Below are 22553 nucleotides of genomic sequence, written 5' to 3' on the forward strand. Positions count from 1 at the left end.
GGCAGAAGCCCACAATTGGCAGCCTTGGGCAGTGCTGTTCAAACTTAGCTGTGTTACTGGGGCCTCGTCTACATTAGGGTTTTTTGCACCAGGACAGCTACCCGAGTGCCAAACTGGCATGGATGTTCTGCACCTGTGTTAAGTGGGGTTTATCCCAGGATAAACTGTGAAGGTACAAACCATGCATTATGCCAGTGCAGTCCATCCACACTGGTGATGTAGCAACAGTGCTAAAATCCCTGACATAGCTGAGCTCTGGCTCTCCCTCTAGAGGTCCCAGCCAGCACTCCGAAACAGGCACCCCTGGCAACAACAAAGAGCTATTTGGAGCAATAACCGTACCTATTTTTGTAGCACTATAAATATTTTCAATGGGGAACACTTCTCCCAAGCCGTACAAGAGAACTTTGGCGAGAGCTGGCACCAGCTGCGTCGTCGTGATCAGGACATTCACACAATTTTTTCTAAAGGGTAAAAGAAGTAACAATGAAAAACACAGCCATGGCAGAGGGTGCAGGGGCTGGCTCTGGACAGCTGGCTTAGGCAACCATAGCAGGGGCCACATGCTTTGCTGGACACTGCTGTACTTTTCAAAGCAGATCGTAATTTAGCCTCTCTCTTTTTGCCTACTGAAAAAGTCTCCTCCTTGCTCTCCCCCTCATCCTTCTCTTACATTTAGCGCTTTTTGTACATCCCTCCTCTTCTTTAAACTGCATTCAGTGCCTTTAACAGTAGCTGGGCTCTGTCCATCACTATTCCTTTCTGTTCCAAGTCACTGACATGAGCACGCAAGTCAGTTTGAGTCGGAGCTAAGAACACAGCAATGTGCTGTCATGCAGAAGTCTGTCCCTCACTCTCCTGGGGTGAGGGAAGCAGCACCTTTGGCCACTGGGAAAGGAGCATTCAGTTTCAGTTCTGAGCACTTCCTCTGACTGATGCTTATGTAGACAGTAACAAACACCTGCCGAAGCCAGGCCCAGCCTACTTTAGCCAAACAGAGGGCTGCTGTATCTCAGGTCTCTGGGGGGGAAGAAACACAAAGTGGGAGGGAACAGAGAGAGCCCAGGGGATCCCCTCCAAAAATTATATCAAATGTTCTAAGGAATAGGCAGCTAGAGAAAGTTGTGCACGGGTACTACAAGCATTAGCTGCTTCGAGGGGCTGCTGATCACACAGCCTTTTGCTCTGCTTTTCGGCACAGGTGTGTCACTGTAACGCTGGGCAAGCAGCAGGGTGAGAGGATCACTATGCCCCTCCACAAGTTCTGCTGAGTTACTTCCTGTTCTGACAGAGGCATGGGCGCTGCAGCGGTGCCTGGGCAGCTGGTCACGGACAGTTACTGTTGGAGTGACATGTACTTGGCCCCAGTTCCATACCTGGATTGTATGAGAAGTAGGGATTTTAATGCAGTTCCCAGCCAGGAATCCGTTAACACTTCTATATCAGCCCGTAGTCTCTGCAAAGCTTCTCTCTTCTGTGGGCTGAGGAGGCCTACAGGAGGTGCAGACAAACAAAAAGCTCCTTAGAAAACCATATTTCCCCAAGTAGAGGTATTGTCCAGTGCAGAGAACTGCCCCATTCGGGCCTCAAGGTAGCAGCAGTGCTTTCTGGTCTGACTGGCTGGAAAAGGCATGTGAGGAGGGTTGTTTTCAAACCTGGCTATGAGATTAGGAAAACAACAGCTGGTAAATCAGTTTCCAGGCACACAGGTGACATGGTTGGGAAGTCAGGATTGTAACTGGTGTTTGAATTCTAAGGAGTGTGGGGAGAGGGAACAGGGCAGGGCATTTCATGATACTTTGACATGATTGCGTAAGACTAGCCCTTAGAGTACTGACAGTATCATCTGTTCCGTTTTGTTCCATTCCAAAGTGCACTGAGTGAAGGGCAAGGAGCTAGGCAGGAACTCCTGGGTTCTATTCCCAGTCCTGACACAGACTTACTGTGTGGCCTTGGGCAAGTCTATAACCTCTCTGTATCTGAACTTCTCCACCTGTAAGAAAGGAAAAATGCTGACCAAACATCCTTGACATTGGGGTGGAGCACACTGAAGCAGTAAAGCATTATATTTATAGATTCATAGGGCCTGAAAGGACAATTCTGATCATCCCATCTGACCTCCTCCATAGCACAGGCCAGAGAATTCCACCCAGTAAATCCTGAACCAAGCCCAGAATGTAGGTTTGAGAGCTAGAATACAGATCTTTTAGAAAGAGACTTAAATACAAGGGGTAGCAGGGCTGTCACCAGTACATTTGCACATCCCACTACTGCTCCTGGGTTAGTGTGGGCAATGCAGAGTTTTGGGGTTGTTAGGAGAACACTTTTTGTGGGAGGAGGGGAAGAGAAGAAACTGGATAAGGAATTCAAAGAACTTTGCCGACAGATTTTAAAAAAGGCGCATCAGACTGTGGGCCCAGCAGTCTGAAGAGTGCACACAGCACACATTTCAGGAAAACTCACGGCGGTTAAGGATGAATCCAGTGAACCTAGGGAGACGTAGGTAGCGTGAAAACATGCAACATTTCACACCCCTCACTAGCTAACATTGTGCCAATTCACCTCAGTCCTGACCTCCAGCAACTCTAGTCCAGCCCCACACCAGCACAAGCTAAACCTGGCCAATGCAAACAAGGCCTAACGCGCTACACTTCCAGTTGTGGGATTCTCCATCTCACATCACAAACCAGTCTCATTCTGCACTCTGTACTGCTGAACAACCTTTTGAATGTCTCTCTTTTTCACACGGGAAACAAATCAAGGTTTGTGAAAATAAATGTTGTGAAGTGCAGAATGGTTTATTTCAAGCGATTTAAGGTGTACAAAAGCAGCAGCAATGGGACATTTTACATTTAATGGAAAGATTATAACCTGCTAAAGGCACTGGAAACTGATCAATGCAACCTACATAGCTAGCAAATTGCATCAGATTGCCTTTCAGTTCTGGCTAATGCATTTTCAACACATGAAAATGATGCAACATGTCTCGGGGGAGTGGCCATGCCCCTGAAGCTAGGAAATGGAAAGAATGGATGGTCTGGGTTCTCCCAAAGGGTGGATCCCATATGCTGCCTTAGGGGGTGGCGGCTTTGCTAATGCCCAAGCACCAGGATGAGTAAAAATTACTGTATGTGGAACAGCTTCCAGCAAGAACCCCGCTTTGTGCATGGTGCTCAAACTTCACCTGTGGTCAAGGTTCCAGCACCTGTGCACACGCGCGTGGCCTGCACTCACCTCCAACATTGCTTTTGTGCTTGTCATAGATCTCTCGCACTTTGCGGTAGCGGAAAGCCAGTTTTCTCATCCAGTCCACTCCTCCCTGTGCCCCCACTGCGGAGCTGTGATTGGCATTGTTTCCTGAGCCACTGAAGCCATCCGTGGAGAAACTGTAGTTACTAGAGCAGAAAAACAAACCTGTTACACAAGCTGCAGCAGCAGGCTGGCTGACATCCTCCTAACTGGTGGTTTTCTAGTTTCACACTCTGCCCATGGCTGATCAAGCCTCTGGAACCACCAGTCCTTCCCCCCATTGCAGACAGGTCCTCTCTACATAACGGGCCTGTTCCTCAGCACCAGTGAAGATGGGGACTGTGTGTGCTCACTGGGCAATTTACCTCAATGCTCAACAGGTCTCACCACTGCACCTGAACCGCTGCATTCGAAGTGTGAGATTATTCCTCTTGCACTCCCTTAACTACAGAAACCGTCTCCTTCTCCCTTGGCTAACACCTCCCAGTTATATAGCATTATATATAACAGAGCGGAGGGATAGCTCAGTGGTTTGAGCACTGGCCTGCTAAACCCAGGGTTGTGAGTTCAATCCTTGAGGGGGCCATTTCGGGATCTGGGGCAAAAATTGGGGATTGGTCCTGCTTTGAGCAGGGGGTTGGGCGAGATGATCTCCTGAGGTCCCTTCCAACCCTGATATTCTATGATTCCCCTTTAATCACCAGGCCTCAGTAATCAAATGTAATCACTCTCTTTTCATAGGTCTCACCTTTCTCAACCCTCCACTGGGGAGACAGGCAGCACTCCACTCAGCGTCCCCAGCACAGTCTCAACCGGTCAAGAGGGGGCAGTACTATTACCCTCTTTGCTTTACCGGAAATGCCTCTCTACACACACACACTGGCACTTGTGTTTGCACCAAGGCTTTCTAAATAAGTCACTTTCCCTTTTTTCACTGCTGAGCTTGCCACATTTCTTTGAGACATTGGGGTTGTTGTTTTTTAAAGTGAAAAGTTCTAATAAAGTTGTTTAAATTCACAGACATGTATCTAGAACCTAAACTACATAAAAGCTATGTCTGAGAATCCCTCCTGGTTTAGGGCATCTCACTAACCTCACTTTGCACTTCAGATCATATTGTATTGAGATGCACAAGCCAGAGACTGCCTATAGTAGCCCATTAGCTACCTCCCTCATTTGGTGACTCCCCATTAAGACCTTGCTACCTCTCAGCCAATGTGTTCCAGTTTTCTTTGCAGCTGCTTTCTGACTTCCTTGCTTTCATTGGCTTCAATACAAAAAGGTTTCACTGAAATCTAGTTAAGTTACATTTACTGTGTTACCGGTCTCCCTCCGGCCAGCAGATTTGTCAACTGCAGTCTAGGTTTACTGAGTCCATGCTGCTTACTACACATAATTCTTTCTTCTAGGTATTTAGACAATTTTTTTCATTATTCAGTCCAAGATTGTCTGGTACTGTTTTACACTCAGACTAACGTGTCAGTAGGGTTCCAAGTCTCCCATTAAATAGACTGTCATTTCTACTGTCAGGTGATAGGGTACAATTTCCAAGGTAAGGACATGCCATTATAATACCGTCAGTGGTATTCTCTAGCCTGTTTCATGACACTTCACACCTTGTTTGTTTTTTTGCACCGAGTCGATGCACTCACAGACATGACCACAACCATAGCCTGGTCTCTTTTTCTGAAGGCTTAATTTGGAAGCCAAAGTAGTTCAAATTATTCCTCTCAATGTGCTTTTCCCTGAACTTGTCAATACCGAAGTTCATCTGCCAGCATGTTGCTCAGTCACCTAGTTGTGTTAGGTTGCTCTGAAGTTCCTTGCAGTCTTCTGTGACCGTTTTAACTTAATTATATTGGTGTCACTTATTTAATGGTCCAACTGTAGTTACAGCTCAGACCGACTCCTGTGTGTTACGTGAGCCCAGATCACAAAAAGCCTCTCCTCTTGTGTGCTCTACAGCTAGCTACACCCAGAAGCCTTTGTGTAAGGAGTCAAGAGGTTGCTTTGCTAAACCCTATCCCAGCTGACCAGTTTCCATGTGAGTAGCTGAAATTTTAGCAATTTGTCTTTGGTTTCTCTCAGCACTGTGCGCTTGCTCTCATTACCCTAAATTTGGGTAAACTGGGAGAGAGGGGGAAAACACTTTCTGAACCCTCTATGGCTGCTTCATCTCTTTGTGGACAGTTTCTTTGGCGTAAATTCAATCAAGACAATTTGCAAAGACCATCATGTATGGAGGGTCAGCAGCCAGCCCAAAACTGGACTGCAGAGTGGCCTGGTGAGAGGAGAGCTGCCTGTATGGGGGGAGATTCAGGCCTAGCAAGTGTGAAGGACACTCCCGCCAGGTAGAAGAAATGAGATGCCAGGCCCCCCCGCCCCTATCCCCCAAGGAGAAGCACAGATATCACCCAGACTGCTGCACCCATCTTGTCTCCTCAATACTGTCCTAATATTGCTTTACTGTGAATCAAGGTGTAGAGTTGGCCCAGGGAAAGCAGGAAGCTTAGATTAGGAGATGGCCCCTCTATGATAAAATGTAAGAACCACCAACAAGGGAGTAAGCCTGTGCTGGCCAAAATGATCTAGAAGGTCTTTCTAGCTTGTATCAACCATTCACCCTAGGTCACAGCTGCACGGCATCATGTCAAAGACTCTGGCAGGACTTTCAGAGGGCAAGATCTCAGACTTGGAGCCTGCTCCTCAAGTTTACCCAGTTTCAACCACCAGATAGTACAACAGAGTACACAAGTGGTTATGTTGGATTGTTTGGCTAAGTAGCTTCCCCTTCCCTCACAGCTTTTCTTGTAGTAAATCTCTCATACAGAGAAGCACTAAACCAGTTGCTCACTCCACACACTTCTTGAATATACCACCTTAAGTCTTGTCCATTGTCATCTGATGCAACATCTTCTACATGCACCTGGTCACACTCCTGTTCAAGACAAAAGACCCACAGATTGCTGAAGCTGAGGAATGCACTGATAGAACACAAATTGGCTGGTTGTATGTGTACAAATCTTAGATTACCCAACAGGATTAGCAAACTGGTTTAGATGAAAGATGAAATCTTCCATCCTGTCTCCCAAAACAAACCTTTTTGAAGTTCAAAGAACTTCAGTTATCTTTGCCTCTCACATTTAAGATTTCATTCCTCAGCACCTCTGCACTTGCAAGTTCTGGCCAAGACTGGAACTTGAAGTACCAGAAATGTCTGGGCAGAGTTTGCTTCCATGACATTTCAGCTCAGGTTTGTGACTCAAAGGTTCAGAACATTTGAACAAATAACTGGAAATTGTCGGAGTTTACCCTGACTGAACTTCTGATGCTCATTTAGAGTGACAAAGTGGGTGAGGTGGAACAAATGTGAGCCCCACGCAGCATGTCCACGCTGCTGTTAGAAACCCACGACTGGCCCATGCCAGCTGACTCAGGCTCATGGGATTCAGGCTGTGGTGCTGTTTAACTGCAGTGTAGACTTCTGGGCTTGGGCCAGAGCACAGGCTCTAGGATCCTGCGAGGTAGGAGGGTCCCAGAGCTTGGGCTGCAGCCTGAGCCTGGAAGTCTACACTGCAATTAAACTCCCCCACAGCACCAGCCCGAGCCAGCTGGCACAGGCCAGCTGCAGGTGTCTGGTTGCAGTGTGGACATACCCACAGAGCTCTTCTTCAGGGTCTGGGAGAGGTACTCCAGCATCATAGCTAAATGCAAGGTGGAACAGATTGTTTAGCATAAGTAGTTAGCACATATTGTAAGGGATAATTCAAGGTAGAGTGGCCCGTCACACCTCTGCAGTCACAGGACACAAAGAGGGGGTTAGTGGGTTACAGATTGTTATAAACAGCCATAAATCCAGCATCTTTGTTCAGTCCATGATTTTTAGTGCCTAGCAGAGTTATGAATTTAAGCTCCAGAGGTGTTAATGTGCCACTCTTCCTTGAATGGTCCCTTAGAGTATGTACTACCTACTTATGCTAAAAAATCTGTTCAACCTTGAATTTAGCTGTGACAGTGGGAGTATCTTTCCCAGACCTGAAGAAGAGCTCTGTGTAAGCTTGAAAGCATGTCTCTCTCACCAACAGAAGTTGGTCCAATAAAAGACATTACCTCTCCCACCTTGTCTCTCTGATATCCTGGGCTGCATCAACATCTGCAGCTATACTGCATGAAGCTCATCTGTGACTTTCACCTTGGCTACCAAATCCACACTGTATTTTACAGTATCTTTGTGCAATGTTGAAACATCATCTGATCAATGATTATCCAAATCCAAATTAATTCCATCCCAATAAACCAGCCATGGAGACATGCCATCAACCTGTAATGTAGTGGCGATATTGCAAACAGCGCAGTGCTCAGTAGAGCAAAGAGCCCGTGCAGAATCATATCCCTAAATGCCCTTTTTCTTGAAAATTTTTCCCTTGCTGCTACCACTGGAGGTGATGGTAAGACCACGAGTATCAAAAAGTTCACTGGCCACTGTTGGCATTTTAACTACCTTGTGTAGACCTGAGCAGGCGAGGTCATGGGGCAGTTAAAACTACAGCTCAGTGCGATTTTTGGGGCAAATAGTAAATTGGCCAATAAATGCATTTTTCGCGGCACCAAACCCATTCGCAAATTTGGGTTGAATTTGGCAAACAGTTTCAGCCAAAAAAAAGCAAACCCAAACCTGAAAACAAATTTTGAAAATGTCAAAATACATTGATTTGACATTATTTCAAATGAAATGTTGGTTCGAATTGACGTTCAAAACCTTTGATTGAGCCAAATGAAATTTTTTCATTTTTTTTGTTTCGTCAAGTAAAACAGAGAAAATTCAGTTTTGGTTTGAAACTAACCTTTTTATTTTGTGTTTATGATGTTTCTCTTCGGACACCAAAAAAACTAGTCAGTCATTGGCTCGGTCTAATTAAAACACTGGTGGCTGCTTGCAGCCCAGTCTAAACTACTGATCCCAACATCGCTCCCCCATTTGAGCTGAACCAGTCGTAGCAAACATGAGGAATTGGAGGAAAGAGCCTAGTAGAGTCACCACCAGGAACCAGGGGAAATGCTGAATGTAGTGCAGGATACAAACCTAAGTGTAGAGTTCTCGTTGTTGTTGATGGGAATTGGGACCCACGGACCCCTTGGTGCCAACTGGCAGAGGGCACAAGGAGTGCAGGGTTTTACAGGGATCCCCTGGATCAGAGATCTGTACAATAGTTCACCAGAGGGTGGGATGTGAGATCTCTGCCAAGAGCCAGTAGTCTACTATGATTCCTAATAATCATAGTGAAATGTGTGTACAGATAATATTTAAGGCATTATGTATCTATGCTAAAAATTATGTTCTCAAAGTCTTGAAGTTAAGGAAGGTCACCAGGATGTGAGAGAGCTGGGACATGCTACTTTCAGGCAGGAGGTAACAGATATCTATCTCCCTGTCTGGCCATTTGAGTATTGTAGGTGAGTTGCTGATTGTTTTTAAGATACGTTTTTTCTATAATACTTTTGTTCTGAATAAATAATACTTTGCTTTATGAAGGTTGGCTAGTCAATTGCCTCAGAGACGGTAGAGCTGCAGGTGCTGATCTACATCTAGACCTGCTGGGACAACCACAGTGAACTACAGGAGAAATTGCAGCTGAAATCCCCAGTCTAGAGGGAAAGACTCACAGGACTCTGCCCTGAGAAATGTCTCAGACCTTTAGCCATCAGCTAAGTGGGATGCCAGCAAAGAGGCTACAAAAGGGTCAGAAGTGCAGTAACGTCAGAAACTGTGACAGGTGGCAATAGGGAGATTATAGTCAATTCAAAATCCTCACTTCAATGTCTTTAATTAGCCCAAAGTGCATTTCCTACAGTAGTAACATCACAGAACATGTTTACACTTGTATCAAATTCATGTTAATGCAGCCAAGGTTAAGCAATCTCTTATAAATGTCAAGGCAAAATCATTTATGTAGCTCTTTCTACCTTGGAACACTGAGTTGTTCCAAGAGAGGCTGTATTTTGGGCTTTACCATCTCAGACCATCCAGACTGAACTGTGCGGAGACCTGACAAGCATTATGAGCTGGAATGGTGACATAACTTGATTGCTTTCTTTGTAAAGCTCAAAGCCAAACAGGGCCAGTAGGAAATTAACAAAAAAATTACATTTTTGAAAACACTAATGAAAATTTTTGGCAGTTTTTCTAATATTTGCATTTTTAAAAGCAATTGTGGAGTACACCGAGATGCTCACACATGTAATAGCTCCTGGTTCCTGATCTAAACCCAGCAGCTATAGTGTTACCTTTTAAAAACAGAACTGTGTACTCAGGGGCAATGTAGACTAGTGTTTACAGTAAGGGACTAAATGTCAATAAGATCAGATTTCTATTCCCAACCATTTATTTGCAGAATCTGAAGTACTTCCATACCTCCTTGGGTAAGCCATATTTATTATATATAATATTCTAATTTATAATGAATTATTATGATTGGCTGGGCAAAGCGAGGCCTTACACACCTCAACAGCATTTCTGTACTTGTCAATTAGAGCAGGCTGATTGACTGAGTGCATTCCATTTTGTATGATCTTGGCTCACACACCAGCTTTGTTCCTGTACAGCTTTAGTTCTGGTAGATGCTATTAGATTTTCATATTAAGTTCTGCTTCACACTTGTGTTTGTCATTAGAAATAGTACTCTCATCCAGAAGTTTCTGATGTTTAGGTTCCTGAACAAACAACTGGCACATACCTCTAAGTCATTGAAAAATAAGTGTGTGTCGGCCACTTCGAAAATCATCTCCTCCATTGTCAGACCTGAGCCAATCACTAGAGTTGGGTCCTGGAAAACAGGACAGAGAAAGAAAATTTTGCCCTGGTTCTGTACTAAGTAGAAATAAACCTCTTGCCAAAGAAGTTTCACAGGATTCCCACTGGATCCTAAGGCTAGAATGTGCTAGCATGGGTTTTGGGGTTTTTTTTCATACCATTCAATTGTATGGATTGTAATATCCCTAAAATATTGTGGGCACTTGAAGAAAAGCCAGATTCTAGTAAAGTATCAAAGCAAAACAAATCAAACTCCAGTGCTGTGCAGTTTGGACAGATACACTTCCAGCAGCACAACAGAAAAATTATTTGTGATTGTTTAGTATGTTTCAGAGAGGCTCTATTTACCTTCACTCTATATTGGAAACACATTGATTCATACTAATGACAGGGACATGTTTTGTTAGTTACAATAAAGTGACCACACAATAAAGAAAGCAAGCTTAATGTGCTTTGCTCGTTTATTTTGAAAATTATATAGCAGCTGTAATACTGACGTATTTTTAAAATGTAAAACAAAACACAGTTATTTTTAGTTTACATTTAAGCACTTAAAATATTCGACAAATGAAACCTCCAAATGATGAAAGTTATTATATGATCTCAGTGCAAAGGGGCTGAAATTACAGAGTGCATGATCCTTAACTTCTGCCAACATCTGCACTTCAAAAATACATCAATTCATAGCCTTGTACTTAATTAAAATGAATGTGTTTGCAGTCTTTACCTCCTAGCTCTGTAGGTACTTGATCCAGTATTCTCTTCTTTGAAGTGGTTACCCCTTTGTTCAAATAAAAGGGGAGGTCACTTACCTGTAACTGGAGGTTCTTCAAGATGCGAGGTCCCTATTGTGTATTCCCCTGAGGGTTACGTGCATGTGCCCAGAGCCAGAGCTTTTCAAAATAGTGTTCGTCAGTCTGTGCTCGTGCCTTTGCATTGCCTTGTGGTTTTGCCTGAGGCGACAAAGGGTAGGGTGGACCAACTGCATCTCAAGTTCCTTCTCTACCGCAGAGGGGAAAGAGGGTGGGATTGGAATACAGACAGGAACCATGCATCTCAAAGAACATCCACTTACAGGTACGTAACCTCCACTACTATTACTTCTTCTTGTGACGGTCGTTACTGCATTCCACTGAGGGTGATGAACAAGCAGTTCCTATATAGGAGGAGAGTGCGAGGAAGATGACAGAGAACCGGGGAATGGAGGACTACTGCATTGAATGAGGTGTCCATTGCAGAATCGTGCAGTAAAGCATAATGAGAAGAAAAGGTGTGTTCCAAACTCCATGTGGCTGCCTTACGTATGTCTGCAAGGGGCATATTGTGGAGTATGGAGGTAGTTGATGCTTGCACACTATGGAATGGGCCCATATCCCAGCTGGTGGGGACAGTTCCGATAACTGATAGCAGAGCGTAACACATCCTGAGACCCACTTTGAGATTCTCTGGGTGGAGATGGTCTGGCCTTTAATTGTCTCCACTATGGCAACTAATAGTCTAGGAGACTTCCAGAAGGGCTTTGTTCTCTGTAGGTAAGAGGCCAGGGTCCTATGGACATTGAGGGAGTGAAGCTGCCATTCCTCATTTGAAGTGTGTGGTTTGGGAAGGAAGGTTGGCAAATGTATAGGTTGACTGAAGTGGACGCGGGAAACCACTTTTGGTAGAAATTTAGGATGCAAGCACAGCAAAACTATATCCTTATGAAAAGTGGTGAAAGAGGGGTTACCATCATGGCTCCCAGTTTGCCAACTCTTCTTGCAGAGGTGATCACCACCAGGCAAGCGACCTTCATAGAAAGAAGAGAAAGTGGCGGACCATAGGTAGCATACGAATCCTCAGACTCAGAGGAACGGGGATGGGAGGGGGGGATGGAATGGGGAATGTTGTAGGAACATGACCAGAAGGAGGCAGATCTGATGTAGGAGAGGGGGTCCTCTTAGCAGGCGAATGGACCCAGGGGTGAAAGTAAGTTAGAGGACTTACCGGTACGCCAGAGTCCTGAGCAGGGGGCGTGGCCTCAACTGGAAGAGGTGTGGACTTAAATCCCCGGGCCCTTTAAATCTTGATTTAAAGGGCCAGGGCTCTAGCTGCAGTAGTGGCGGCTGGGAGCCCGCGGCCCTTTAAATCACCCCCGAGCTGCCAGCTGCACAGGCAGCTGGGAGCCCCGGGGCTCAGGGGTGATTTAAAGGGCCCAGAGCTCCAGCTGCTGCTACCGCAGCGGAGCCCTGGGCCCTTTAAATCACTGAGGAGCCCTGGGGGCTCCCGGCTGCCACCGCTACCCCAGGGCTCTGGCAGAGCTTTAAAGGGCCTGGGGCTCCGCTGTGGTAGCTGCTGCTGGAGCCCCGAGCCCTTTAAATCCCCGCCTGAGCCCTGCTGCCCGAGCCCTGGGATAGGGGTGGGGGGGCTCTGGCAGGGATTTAAAGGGCCCCAGGGCTCCAGCCGCCGCTACCGCCCTGGCCCTTTAAATCCCCTCTGGAGCCCCACCGCCACTACCCCAGGGCTTCGGCAGCAGGGCTCCAGTGGGGATTTAAAGGGCCGGGGCAGTAGCGGTGGCTGGAGCTCCGGGGCTCTTTAAATCCCTGCCAGAGCCCCCCACCCCACCCCAGGGCTTCGGCAGCAGGGCTCCAGCGGGGATTTAAAGGGCCGGGGCAGTAGCGGTGGCTGGAGCTCCGGGGCTCTTTAAATCCCTGCCAGAGCCCCCCCACCCCTACCCCAGGGCTCGGGCAGCAGGGCTCAGGCGGGGATTTAAAGGACTTTGGGTCTCCAGCCGGCGCTACTGCCCCGGCCCTTTAAATCCCCTCCGGAGCCCCACCGCCGCTACCCCAGGGCTCGGGCAGCAGGGCTCAGGCAGGGATTTAAAGGGCCCCGGGGGGGTATCGGTGGCTGGAGCTCCAGGGCCCTTTAAATCCCCGCCTGAGCCCTGCTCCCTAAGCCCCGGGGTAGCGGCGGTGGGGCTCTGGTGGGGATTTAAAGGGCCCCGGGGGGGGCAGGGGGTAGCAGCGGCTCGAGCTCCGGGGCCCTTTAAATCCCCACCACAGCCCTACCGCTGCTACCCCAGGGCTTTAAATTGCCCTCTCAGAAAGTCGGTCCTGGTACGGCGCACTGGCTCTTACCGGTACACCGTACCGGGGCGGTCCCGGCTTACTTTCACCGCTGAATGGACCAGAACATGCAGAGACCTTATCCATTCTAGGGCACACAGTTTGCGAGGCCCAAGAGCACATCCATTTCTCCCTGGCTTCAACGGCACCTGGTCCATGGACGGAAGCAGGGCCATAAGGTGAAAGGGGGGTTACCATCATGGCTCCCAGTTTGCCAGCTCTTCTTGCAGAGGTGATTGCCACCAGGCAAGCGACCTTCATAGAAAGAAGAGAAAGTGGCGGACCATAGGTAGCATACGAATCCTCAGACTCAGAGGAACATGGGGGTGGTTGGGGGGGAGGTGGTGGTGGTGGATGGAATGGGGAATGTTGTAGGAACATGACCAGAAGGAGGCAGATCTGATGTAGTAGAGGGGGTCCTCTTAGCAGGCGAATGGACCAGAACATGCGGAAACCTTATCCATTCTAGGGCACACAGTTTGTGAAGCCCAAGAGCACATCCAATTCTCCCTGGCTTCAACGGCACCTGGTCCACGGACAGAAGCAGGGCCATAAGGGGGCCTGCCTCAGTATGGACAATTCACGCTGTACCAGCGAAGCCATTGCAGGAGGAAATGCCTGGTTCAGGAACCGGGACTGGTGGATCTGGCGAACGATGCAACTTCTTGTCACTCTTGTGGGCTCCACCATGGCTGGAACTCATGGCAGTGTAGTCTTTTTCTTGGATCTGGAGGAAGACTTACTGCCATGCTTACGTGCATGCTTTCGTGTTTCATGGCCAGGCCCAGCATGGGGTTCATAGTGCTGGTACAGGTGGAACCGGACTGGGACTCTGCAGCAGGAGGTGCACTCCTGGATTGCTCAGGCCGATGTACGGGGGCAAGGGAGGGTCCCCCAGCCAGGATCCGACTGCGGTCCCATGGCAACCTCCATGAGGTGCTTCTTAGGGCACAGAGAAGTCTGGCCTTCCTGGGTGCGGGCAGGGAAGGAGAGGCATGCACATAACCCTCAGTGGAATAACAACAGGACCATCACTCTGAGAAGAAGCAGTATGCATTTTCTACTTCTTTCACCTACAATTAATGTATACTTATTGATAACATTTATGATCTTACCTCTGAGAAAGAGGTAAGACAATATTACCTTTCCATATTTCTGGGCGTACGACCCTGTGAGAAGGGAATGGAAAATGATGATGGTCTCATCCAAGTCCCATAGAAAGACTCGCTGGGAAAGGAATTACAAAAGGAGGTTAATCTTGGAATATTCCAAGTGCCATGCTGCAGCAAACAGCAAAATCATAGAAATGTAGGGCTGGAAAGGACCTCGAGAAGTCATCAAGTCCAACCCCCTGTACTGAGGCAGGACCAAGTAAACCAAGACCATCCCTGACAGGTGTTTGTCTGATTTGTTCTTAAAAACCTCCAATGACAGGGATTCCACAACCTCCCTTGGAAGCCTGTTCCAGAGCTTAACTACCCTTATAGTTAAAAAGTTTTCCCTAATATCTAACCTAAATCCCCCTTGCCGCAGATTAAGCCCATTACTTCTTGTTCTACCTCCACTGGACATAGAGAATAATTGGTCCTCATCCTTATTATACCAGCTCTTAACATATTTGAACACTTATCAGTTCTCCCTCAGTCTTCTTCTCTCAAGACTAAACATGTCCAGATTTTCCTCACGGTCAGCTTTTTCATCATTTTTATTGCTCTCCTCTTGGACTCTCTTCAATTTATCCACATCTTCCTTAAAGTGTGGCACCCAGAACTGGACACAGCACTCCAGCTGAGGCCTCACCTGTACCAAGTAGAGCGGGACAATTACTTCCTGTGTCCGATGATATGTCTACACGTAAAAAGCCACATGGTGCAGCTGAGCTGCTGTAGCGCTTCTGTGCGGACACACACTACAGCGAAGTAGTTAATCTACCTCCCTGAGAGGCAGTAGCAAGGTTGATGAAAGAATTCTTCTGTTGACCTAGCAGTGTTTACGCCAGGGATTAGGTTGACATAGCTTCATCTCTCAGGGGTGTGGATTTTTCACACCCCTGAAAGTAGCAGCTATGCAGAGGTATGTTTGTAGCGTAGACCAGCCCTGACATATAACACTTCTTTTAACAGTCCCTAGCATAATACCAACTGCCCCACATTGTTGACTCATATTCAATTTATGATCTATTAAAACTCCTAGATCCTTTTTAGCAGTTATTCCCCATTTTGAGCTGTGCATTTGATTTTTGCTTTCTTACTTTGCACTAGTCTTTACTGAATTTCACCTTGTTGATTTCAGACCAGTTCTGAAATATTGTATTGAATTCTAACCCTGTCCTTTAACGTGCTTGGAACCCTCCCAACTTGGCACTGTCAGCAAATTTTATACGCATACTCTCCATTATCCAAGTCATTAATGAAATATTGAACAGTACCACACCCAGGACTGATCCCCGCGGGACCTCACTTGAAACACCCTACCCGTCTTACAGTGAACCACTGATACATACTCTGACTAGTCTTTCAATCATTTGGGCACCCACCTTATAGGAATTTCATCGTGACTACATTTTCTGAGTTTGCTTATGAGAATGTCATGTGGGACTGTGTCAAAAGCTTTACTAAAAATCAAGATATATCTATTGCTTCCTCCTTAATCACGAGACCAGTAACCCTAACAAAGAGAGAAATTAGGTTGGACTGGCGTAATTGTTCTTGAAAAATCCATGCTGGCCATTCCTCATAACCTTATTATCCTCTAGGTGCTTACAAAAGGATTGCTTAATAATTTGTTCCAATATTTTCCCGGGTACCAAAGTTAGTCTGACTGGTCTATAATTCACCACATCCTCTTTGCTTCCCTTTTTAAAGTTAGGTACTAAGGTTTGCCCTTCTCCAGTCCTCTGGGACCTCACCTGTCCTCCAGGAGTTCTCAAAGATAATTGAAACAGTTCCAAGATTCACAAAAAGAAAAGGAGTACTTGTGGCACCTTACAGACTAACCAATTTATTCCAAGATTGCTTCAGCTAGTTCCTTAGGTACCTTAGGATGAAGTTCATCAGGCCATGCCTGCTGTGTCACCCACTTTGTGGTTAGGTGGAGTGTCCCCTATAGGAATGGCCCACTGCTCTTTTATCAAGCTCCATCAACAGTGTGTCTTACTTTTGTGCCTCTGGTTAGAGAGACGCATTTCTGGACTTCCAGTGTTCCTCCCGTTTTTTACCCAATTATCCCAGCCCCTTTCCCCCGCCAGAAAGGGGAAGCGAGACACGCTGGCCTGACTGCTCTTCCAAAGTGACTATTCAGGAAACCAGACTGTTCACTTACTTCCAGTTCACTGTCCTGAGGGGAGGAGGTATCTGCTTTCCTCTTGCCCCTGTTTTTCCCAGCCATGTTTTTCCTAGTCTGCTCATCTAACTCTTTACTGGCTGTTGCTCTTGGCAAAGATGGACTTGCGGATGGATCTCCTAGAAGAAACACAACACTGTTCCCATCTCATGATCATACAAAACGAGCACCCAGTCCCAACACATCTCTCCTCCTGACAGCTCTTGGCCATATACTAGAGTCAGAAAACAGGAGATGTTATTGCACCTCATTGAGGCACCAGGAGTTGAACACTACATAGAGCAAATGCAAAGTTTCTCTGTCCAGTCATGTCAATACACACCCATCTCCCCAGTCAATTCAGTAGTAAGCCATGATGGGGGTGAAGTCAGACGGTACGTCTACACTGAGGGCCCAGGTCAGGTGTCTCAGGCTTGTGGGGCTTGAGCTATGGGGCTAAAAACTGAATGTAGACACTTGGGCTGGAGCCCAGGCTCTGAGACCTCACAAGGAGAGGGCCTCAGAGCCTGGGCTCCAGTCTGAAAGTCAACACTGCAATTTTTACCCCCACAGCCCAAGCCCTGCAAGCCTGAGCCAATTGCCCTGGACTCTGAGACTCTGTGCTGTAAGTTTTTTATCACAGTGTAGACATACCCAGGAATGAATGCTGCAGGGTGGGTACCAGGTACAAGATCAATGACAGAGTTCCTCCAGCCACTTAAGAATTGTACAAAGAACACAACCCCTCCTCTGCCTTGCTGCTATTAGAGCTACTTCAATTTAAGTTTCATTTTAAAAATTGTAACTCAATATTTTTAGAAGGTTCCTGCAAGAAAGAGTTCTCTCGAAAAGATTCTGACCCATTTTAGAGTACACTTATTATTAAGTTAGTTCATTTAACATCTCGTTTCCCCCAGGTTCCCGGGCTAGTTGGGTGCCTTTCCTAACTGCCTGTCCCCCAGAACCCAGCTGCCACTCAGCAGCGGTTAGTACTTTGTACTACTTTCGATGCAGTGTGAAATAGGAGAGACTCAACAGGGAGTATTAAACCACCCCTGTTTAATTAACTGTTGCTGGAGGGCCAACAGACCTTGCTGAAAAGGCAGCAGGTCTAACGGGTGAGGAGCAATGGCAAGCATTAATTTCCCTCTTTAAGGTATTTTAAGCTACTGAACTCGGAGCCCTAAATCTAAAATCAGATTTTTTTAAGCAGCAGCTAGTTAAACTCATCCCCACAATTTCTCAGCCTTTGCCAAGCAGCCTAGCCAGGCTCTGGCCTAACGCTCCTCCCACAGTGACACTTCCAAAGGGAAGCCACCACTGCCCTCTCAATCCTTCTGTGAGCGGCTCAGGAAGCAACAGATCCATCTCTACCCCTGTAAGAGAGGGACGTGGGCTTTTTGGTGATGAGGTCCCAGTCATGCACTATTGTGAGTTGAATCATGACATGACATCAGCAGAAAAGGTCATCCAGCCAACAGGAAAACAGCTTTGGACCAACAGTTAAACCCTTCTCGGTTACATTTTCTGCTTCTTTTAACTGACAAAAGCCTGCGGATAATTAACGGGATGCACAAAGACATTTATATATGAAATGCTTTCTGGAATTTCCCTTTTCCTGGTTTCTACCTTAGATCAGTGAGGAAATTTCACCCAATAATTCCAGCATGAAGGCCAATGAGTTGTAGTTAAATTAAGGCATTTCTTTTAGAAGGACATCTGATCTTGATTTAAAGATTCCAAATGATGGAGAATTTGCTACATTGCTTGGCAATCTGTTTCAATGGTTAATTACACTCACTATTAAAAAGAAATGTACATCTTAGTTCCAGTTTGAACTTTGCTGACCAACCCCCCTGCCACTGGATCTTGTTATGCCTTTCAATGTTAGATTAAAGAGCCTGCTACAATCAGAAATCTTGTCCCTGTAAATATTTATAGACAAGTGACAAGATGAACAGGTTGAGCTCCTTCACTCACTAACTGCAAGGCAGGTTTTCTAGGCCTTGAATCATTCTTACAGCTTTTCTCTGTTTTTAAAACATCCTTCCCCTCTTGGTGCCTCATTTTCCCAGCTCTACAATGTGGGTTTTGAAAAGTGCTTTCACATCCTCTGACAGGGCTGCCAATTTCGGTTGGACATAATTCCTGAAGGTTTCATCACATGACAATCTTTAATTAAAGATTGATCTTTAATTCCTGGAGATTCCAGGACAATCTTATCCCTCTGATGAGAGGATTTCTACATATGAAATCTCTGTGTGTGACTATGACACATACTAGGGGATAGGACACTTCATAGCTCATGAAGGCTGAGTCCATTACACCCACCAGGGGCTCACTGTATCCCTCCATCAGCTCCCTGTGGGCCACCCTCCCACCCCCCTCTACTTTAAGGACTCCCACCAACTCTCCCACACACCCCTCATGCCAGGGGGTCTGTGTGCCACCATTTCCTCCTCCCTCTATACCAGGGTCCCCCATTAACCCCCAAGTCAGGGGCTGTGTGCACACCCTCCCCCTTCTACCCCACGTCAGGGGCTGTGTGCGCCACCATTTCTTCCTCCCTCCATTCCAGGATCCCCCATTCTGTCTCTTATGTCAGTAGTTTTGCCCTGTGTGTACCCCCATTTTCCTTCATACCAGGGTCCCCCTCCCAGCTGGGGTCCCCCAATCCCAAGGTGTTCACACCCCCCTTACTCCCATACCAATGTCCCCTATTCTTTTCCCCACTGGGATTTTCTGCTATCCCCTTCTTCCCCTCATATCAGGGGCGCTGTGTGTGCCCCCATTCTTCTCATCCCCAACCATGGCTCTGTATGACCCCCCACCTTTCCTCATCATTATTGTTTCTCTTCTTTATGTCTGGGAGCAAAGTCATTCAGGGTGTTAACACATTACACTCTATTGGGAGGGTGGGCAGAGATTAGATGTGGGGTACTGTTATGCCGGAAGATGCTCATCGGTATAATCTGCCAGTTCTTTGATCTACAGACAACTGCACAGGTGCATGAAGCTGTGGCTGTGCTAAACACACGGTAGGGGCTCCATGTATCCCCCATTTTCCCCTTCCCCCCAGCACAACAGGGCACACACTAATACCTAGAACATTTGCTGAAATTTGGAATTAATTGGACAGGGCATTCAGAAGTTATCCCATGACAGACAGACAGACAAATGCCAACAAATTGAGCATAAGGCCTCAAGCTCAGCCAATAAAAATAAGTACAAAGTGAGTGTTTCTTTTTTCCTCAGGATCCCTCCTCACAACCTTCCCAGACCCTAGCTTTCACCAGCTCATCCTACCATAGCCAAGGGAAGTGGTCATCATGGGGAAGCTGGGTCTATCAGAGTTAGAGAGAGGCAAAACATCTGCTAATTTAGAAATGAAAATGTCAGCTCCCCTTCCCCTGCAGAGCCTGGTTTAACTTTCATTTCCCTTCACTGAAGGGCCTTAGAAACAACTGATGGGAACACTCTGGGTATTGCTAAGAGCTAGAGGAACTGTCTGACACTTGGTCCACTGGGAAAGGAGTCTCTACTTAGCGCATGTTGGTTTCCCCTCACTGGAAGAAAAAAGTTGCTTCAGAAGCACTGGGAAACAAATGGATGTCACCATGGGGGGAAAAAGGCAACAAGCAGAGCTGCCTTCATCAGTGCCAGTTAATATGACAAAGGGGATTGGAGGAAGGAAAGGGAAGAATTTCATGTGGAATGCTGGGAAATAACTTGTTCTCATGCAGGTGACTTTCAGAGCTAAGGAATCCCAAAGTGCTTTGCACAACAGTGAGTTAGATGCCCGCAGTGCAGTGACACAGCTGCACTAGTCCATACATGAGAGCGGGAATGTTGGCCATCACCCCAAAGTTATCTTTAACTTTTATTTGAAGTGTTCCAAGGGATCTTTAATACCCACCTGACAGCAGCCACCAGAGACAGGCAGAAAGTTCTTTAGTTTAACGCAGATGGCACCTATAACCATATGACCTCCACAATCTTCCGCATCATACTGAAGGGTGTGTAGTGGGAGAATAGGTTGCAGAATGGGTCAGAAAACCAGATATTTTAGGCCCAAAGGAGAAACAAAATGGCAAACATCCTTCTTTGAAAATGGATGAGTGTGCTCTGCACACATCAACACACGATGCCCCTCGTTACACTTCTGAATTTCACTCCCCCAGGCCTGCCAGCATGCTGTATAACCGAGGGGGTCTGAAATCCACCCTACTAAAGCTGCAGCACTTACCAGAGAAAAGTCTCTGCTCCGTCCGCGTAGGCACCATGGCATTTGCTTTTTCAATTGGATATGTGGTGGTTGCTAACGTGGGACTCTCCATGCTGCTGTCTGCTGGTGCTATAACCCCGAAGCCAGAACTCGGATAGCATGGCTGGTACTGGCTTTGGCCGAGAATTGTGTAGGTAGGGTATTCCTATTCAAAGAAAGGATCAAATAAGGTAGGAAAAGGCTGTTCCTCAGAAAACACTGAAAACCAAATGGGCTGCTGGCCTAGAATGCCTTTGGGACGGAGACGCGCAAGCAAAAGCTCAGGCTCTCCCCCTTTTTGGCCCCCAGCACCATGAGAGCTCTATGGCAGAAAGAACTGGTCCCCAAAGGGGAAGGAGCAAGTAGGCAGACAGGATCACCCACTCCAGACTTATGGAGGGAGAAGAAACGGTGCTGCCTGCTAATGAATGGCTTTTAAATTCCAGCTATATCAGAAGGGTTCTCTCTCTCTGCTCACCATCTTGTCAGACTCTTTGGATGCATCACCTTCCCCTTTCCTTGCTGAGGGAGACTGAGAAGGGTTTAAAAAGCTGTGTGACTATATTCTTCGCTGTAGAAGCTACACTTGAAAATTAGGTTGTCAATTAACTACATTGATCAGGGCTGTAAAAAATCCACACCCCTGAGCAAAGTCGTTCAGCTGACCTAAGTCACTGTGTAGACAGAAGAATTCTTCCATCGACCTAGCTACTCCCACTTGGGGAGGTGGATTCCCTACATTACCAGAAGACCTCCTCTCAGTGGTGCAGGTAGCATCTACGCTGAAGCGCTCAAGTGGCATAGCTGTGCTGTTGTAGCGTTATAAGTGTAGACAAGCCATAAGCTAATCATAGTTATGCTACTTACACTTCTGTAATGCCTGCCACACAGGGATTTCAAATTAGAGGATTGGGCCAAAAGAAATCTGATGAGGTTCAACAAGGACAAGTGCAGAGTCCTGAACTTAGAATGGAAGAATCCCATGCACTGCTACAGACCAGGGACCGAATGGCTAGGCAGCAGTTCTGCAGAAAAGGACCTAGGGGTTAGAGTGGACAAGAAGCTGAATATGAGTCATCAATGTGCCCTTGTTGCCAAGAAGGCTAAAGGCATTTTGGGCAGTATAAGTAGGAGCATTGCCAGCAGATCAAGGGACGTGATCATTCCCCTCTACTCGGCACTGGTGAGGCCTCATCTGGAGTACTGCGTCCAATTTTGGGCCCCACACTACAAGAAGGATGTGGAAAAATTGGAAAGAGTCCAGCAGAGGGCAACAAAAATGATTAGGGGGCTGGAACACATGACTTATGAGGAGAGGCTGAGGGAACTGGGATTGTTTAATCTGCGGAAGAGAAGAATGAGCGGGATTTGATAGCTGCTTTCAACTACCTGAAAGGGGGTTCCAAAGAGGATGGCTCTAGACTGTTCTCAGTGGTAACAGATGACAGAACAGGGAATAATGGTCACAAGTTGCAGTGGGGGAGGCTTAAGTTGGATAGTAGGAAAAGCTTTTTCACAAGGAGGGTGGTGAAGCTCTGGAATGGGTTATCTAGGGAGGTGGTGGAATCTCCTTCCTTTGAGGTTTTTAAGGTCAGGTTTCACAAAGCCCTGGCTGGGATGATTTAGTTGGGGATGATTTAGCTTTGAGCAGGGGGTTGGACTAGAGGACCTCCTGAGGTCCCTCCCAACCCTGATATTCTATGATTTGATCTCCAAGTGCTTTATGGTTACTGACCCTCACTTCTCTTTAAATTGACAGGGTGGGAAACTGAGGTACAGAGAAGTGAAGTGACTTGCTCAAGGTCCC

General features: G+C 46.8%; 1 protein-coding gene across 4 annotated transcripts in view; it reads right to left on the minus strand.

Annotated features, from left to right (window-relative positions):
* The window catches only part of EYA3 (EYA transcriptional coactivator and phosphatase 3), a 128121-nt gene that overhangs the window by 9825 nt on the left and 95743 nt on the right, over positions 1-22553 (minus strand). For all 4 annotated transcript variants that reach the window (XM_077838119.1, XM_077838117.1, XM_077838118.1 and 1 more), the window contains 8 exons: positions 20729-20912; positions 16483-16622; positions 14305-14388; positions 9984-10073; positions 6129-6187; positions 3235-3395; positions 1377-1491; positions 343-464 (listed from right to left, as the gene is read on the minus strand). In XM_077838119.1, coding sequence (XP_077694245.1) covers positions 343-464; positions 1377-1491; positions 3235-3395; positions 6129-6187; positions 9984-10073; positions 14305-14388; positions 16483-16622; positions 20729-20912 — 955 coding nt within the window. The remainder of the gene's footprint in view (positions 1-342; positions 465-1376; positions 1492-3234; positions 3396-6128; positions 6188-9983; positions 10074-14304; positions 14389-16482; positions 16623-20728; positions 20913-22553) is intronic.

The sequence above is a fragment of the Eretmochelys imbricata genome, chromosome 19, assembly GCF_965152235.1.
Source record: "Eretmochelys imbricata isolate rEreImb1 chromosome 19, rEreImb1.hap1, whole genome shotgun sequence".
In the NCBI taxonomy this organism is placed as follows: Eukaryota; Metazoa; Chordata; order Testudines; family Cheloniidae; genus Eretmochelys; species Eretmochelys imbricata.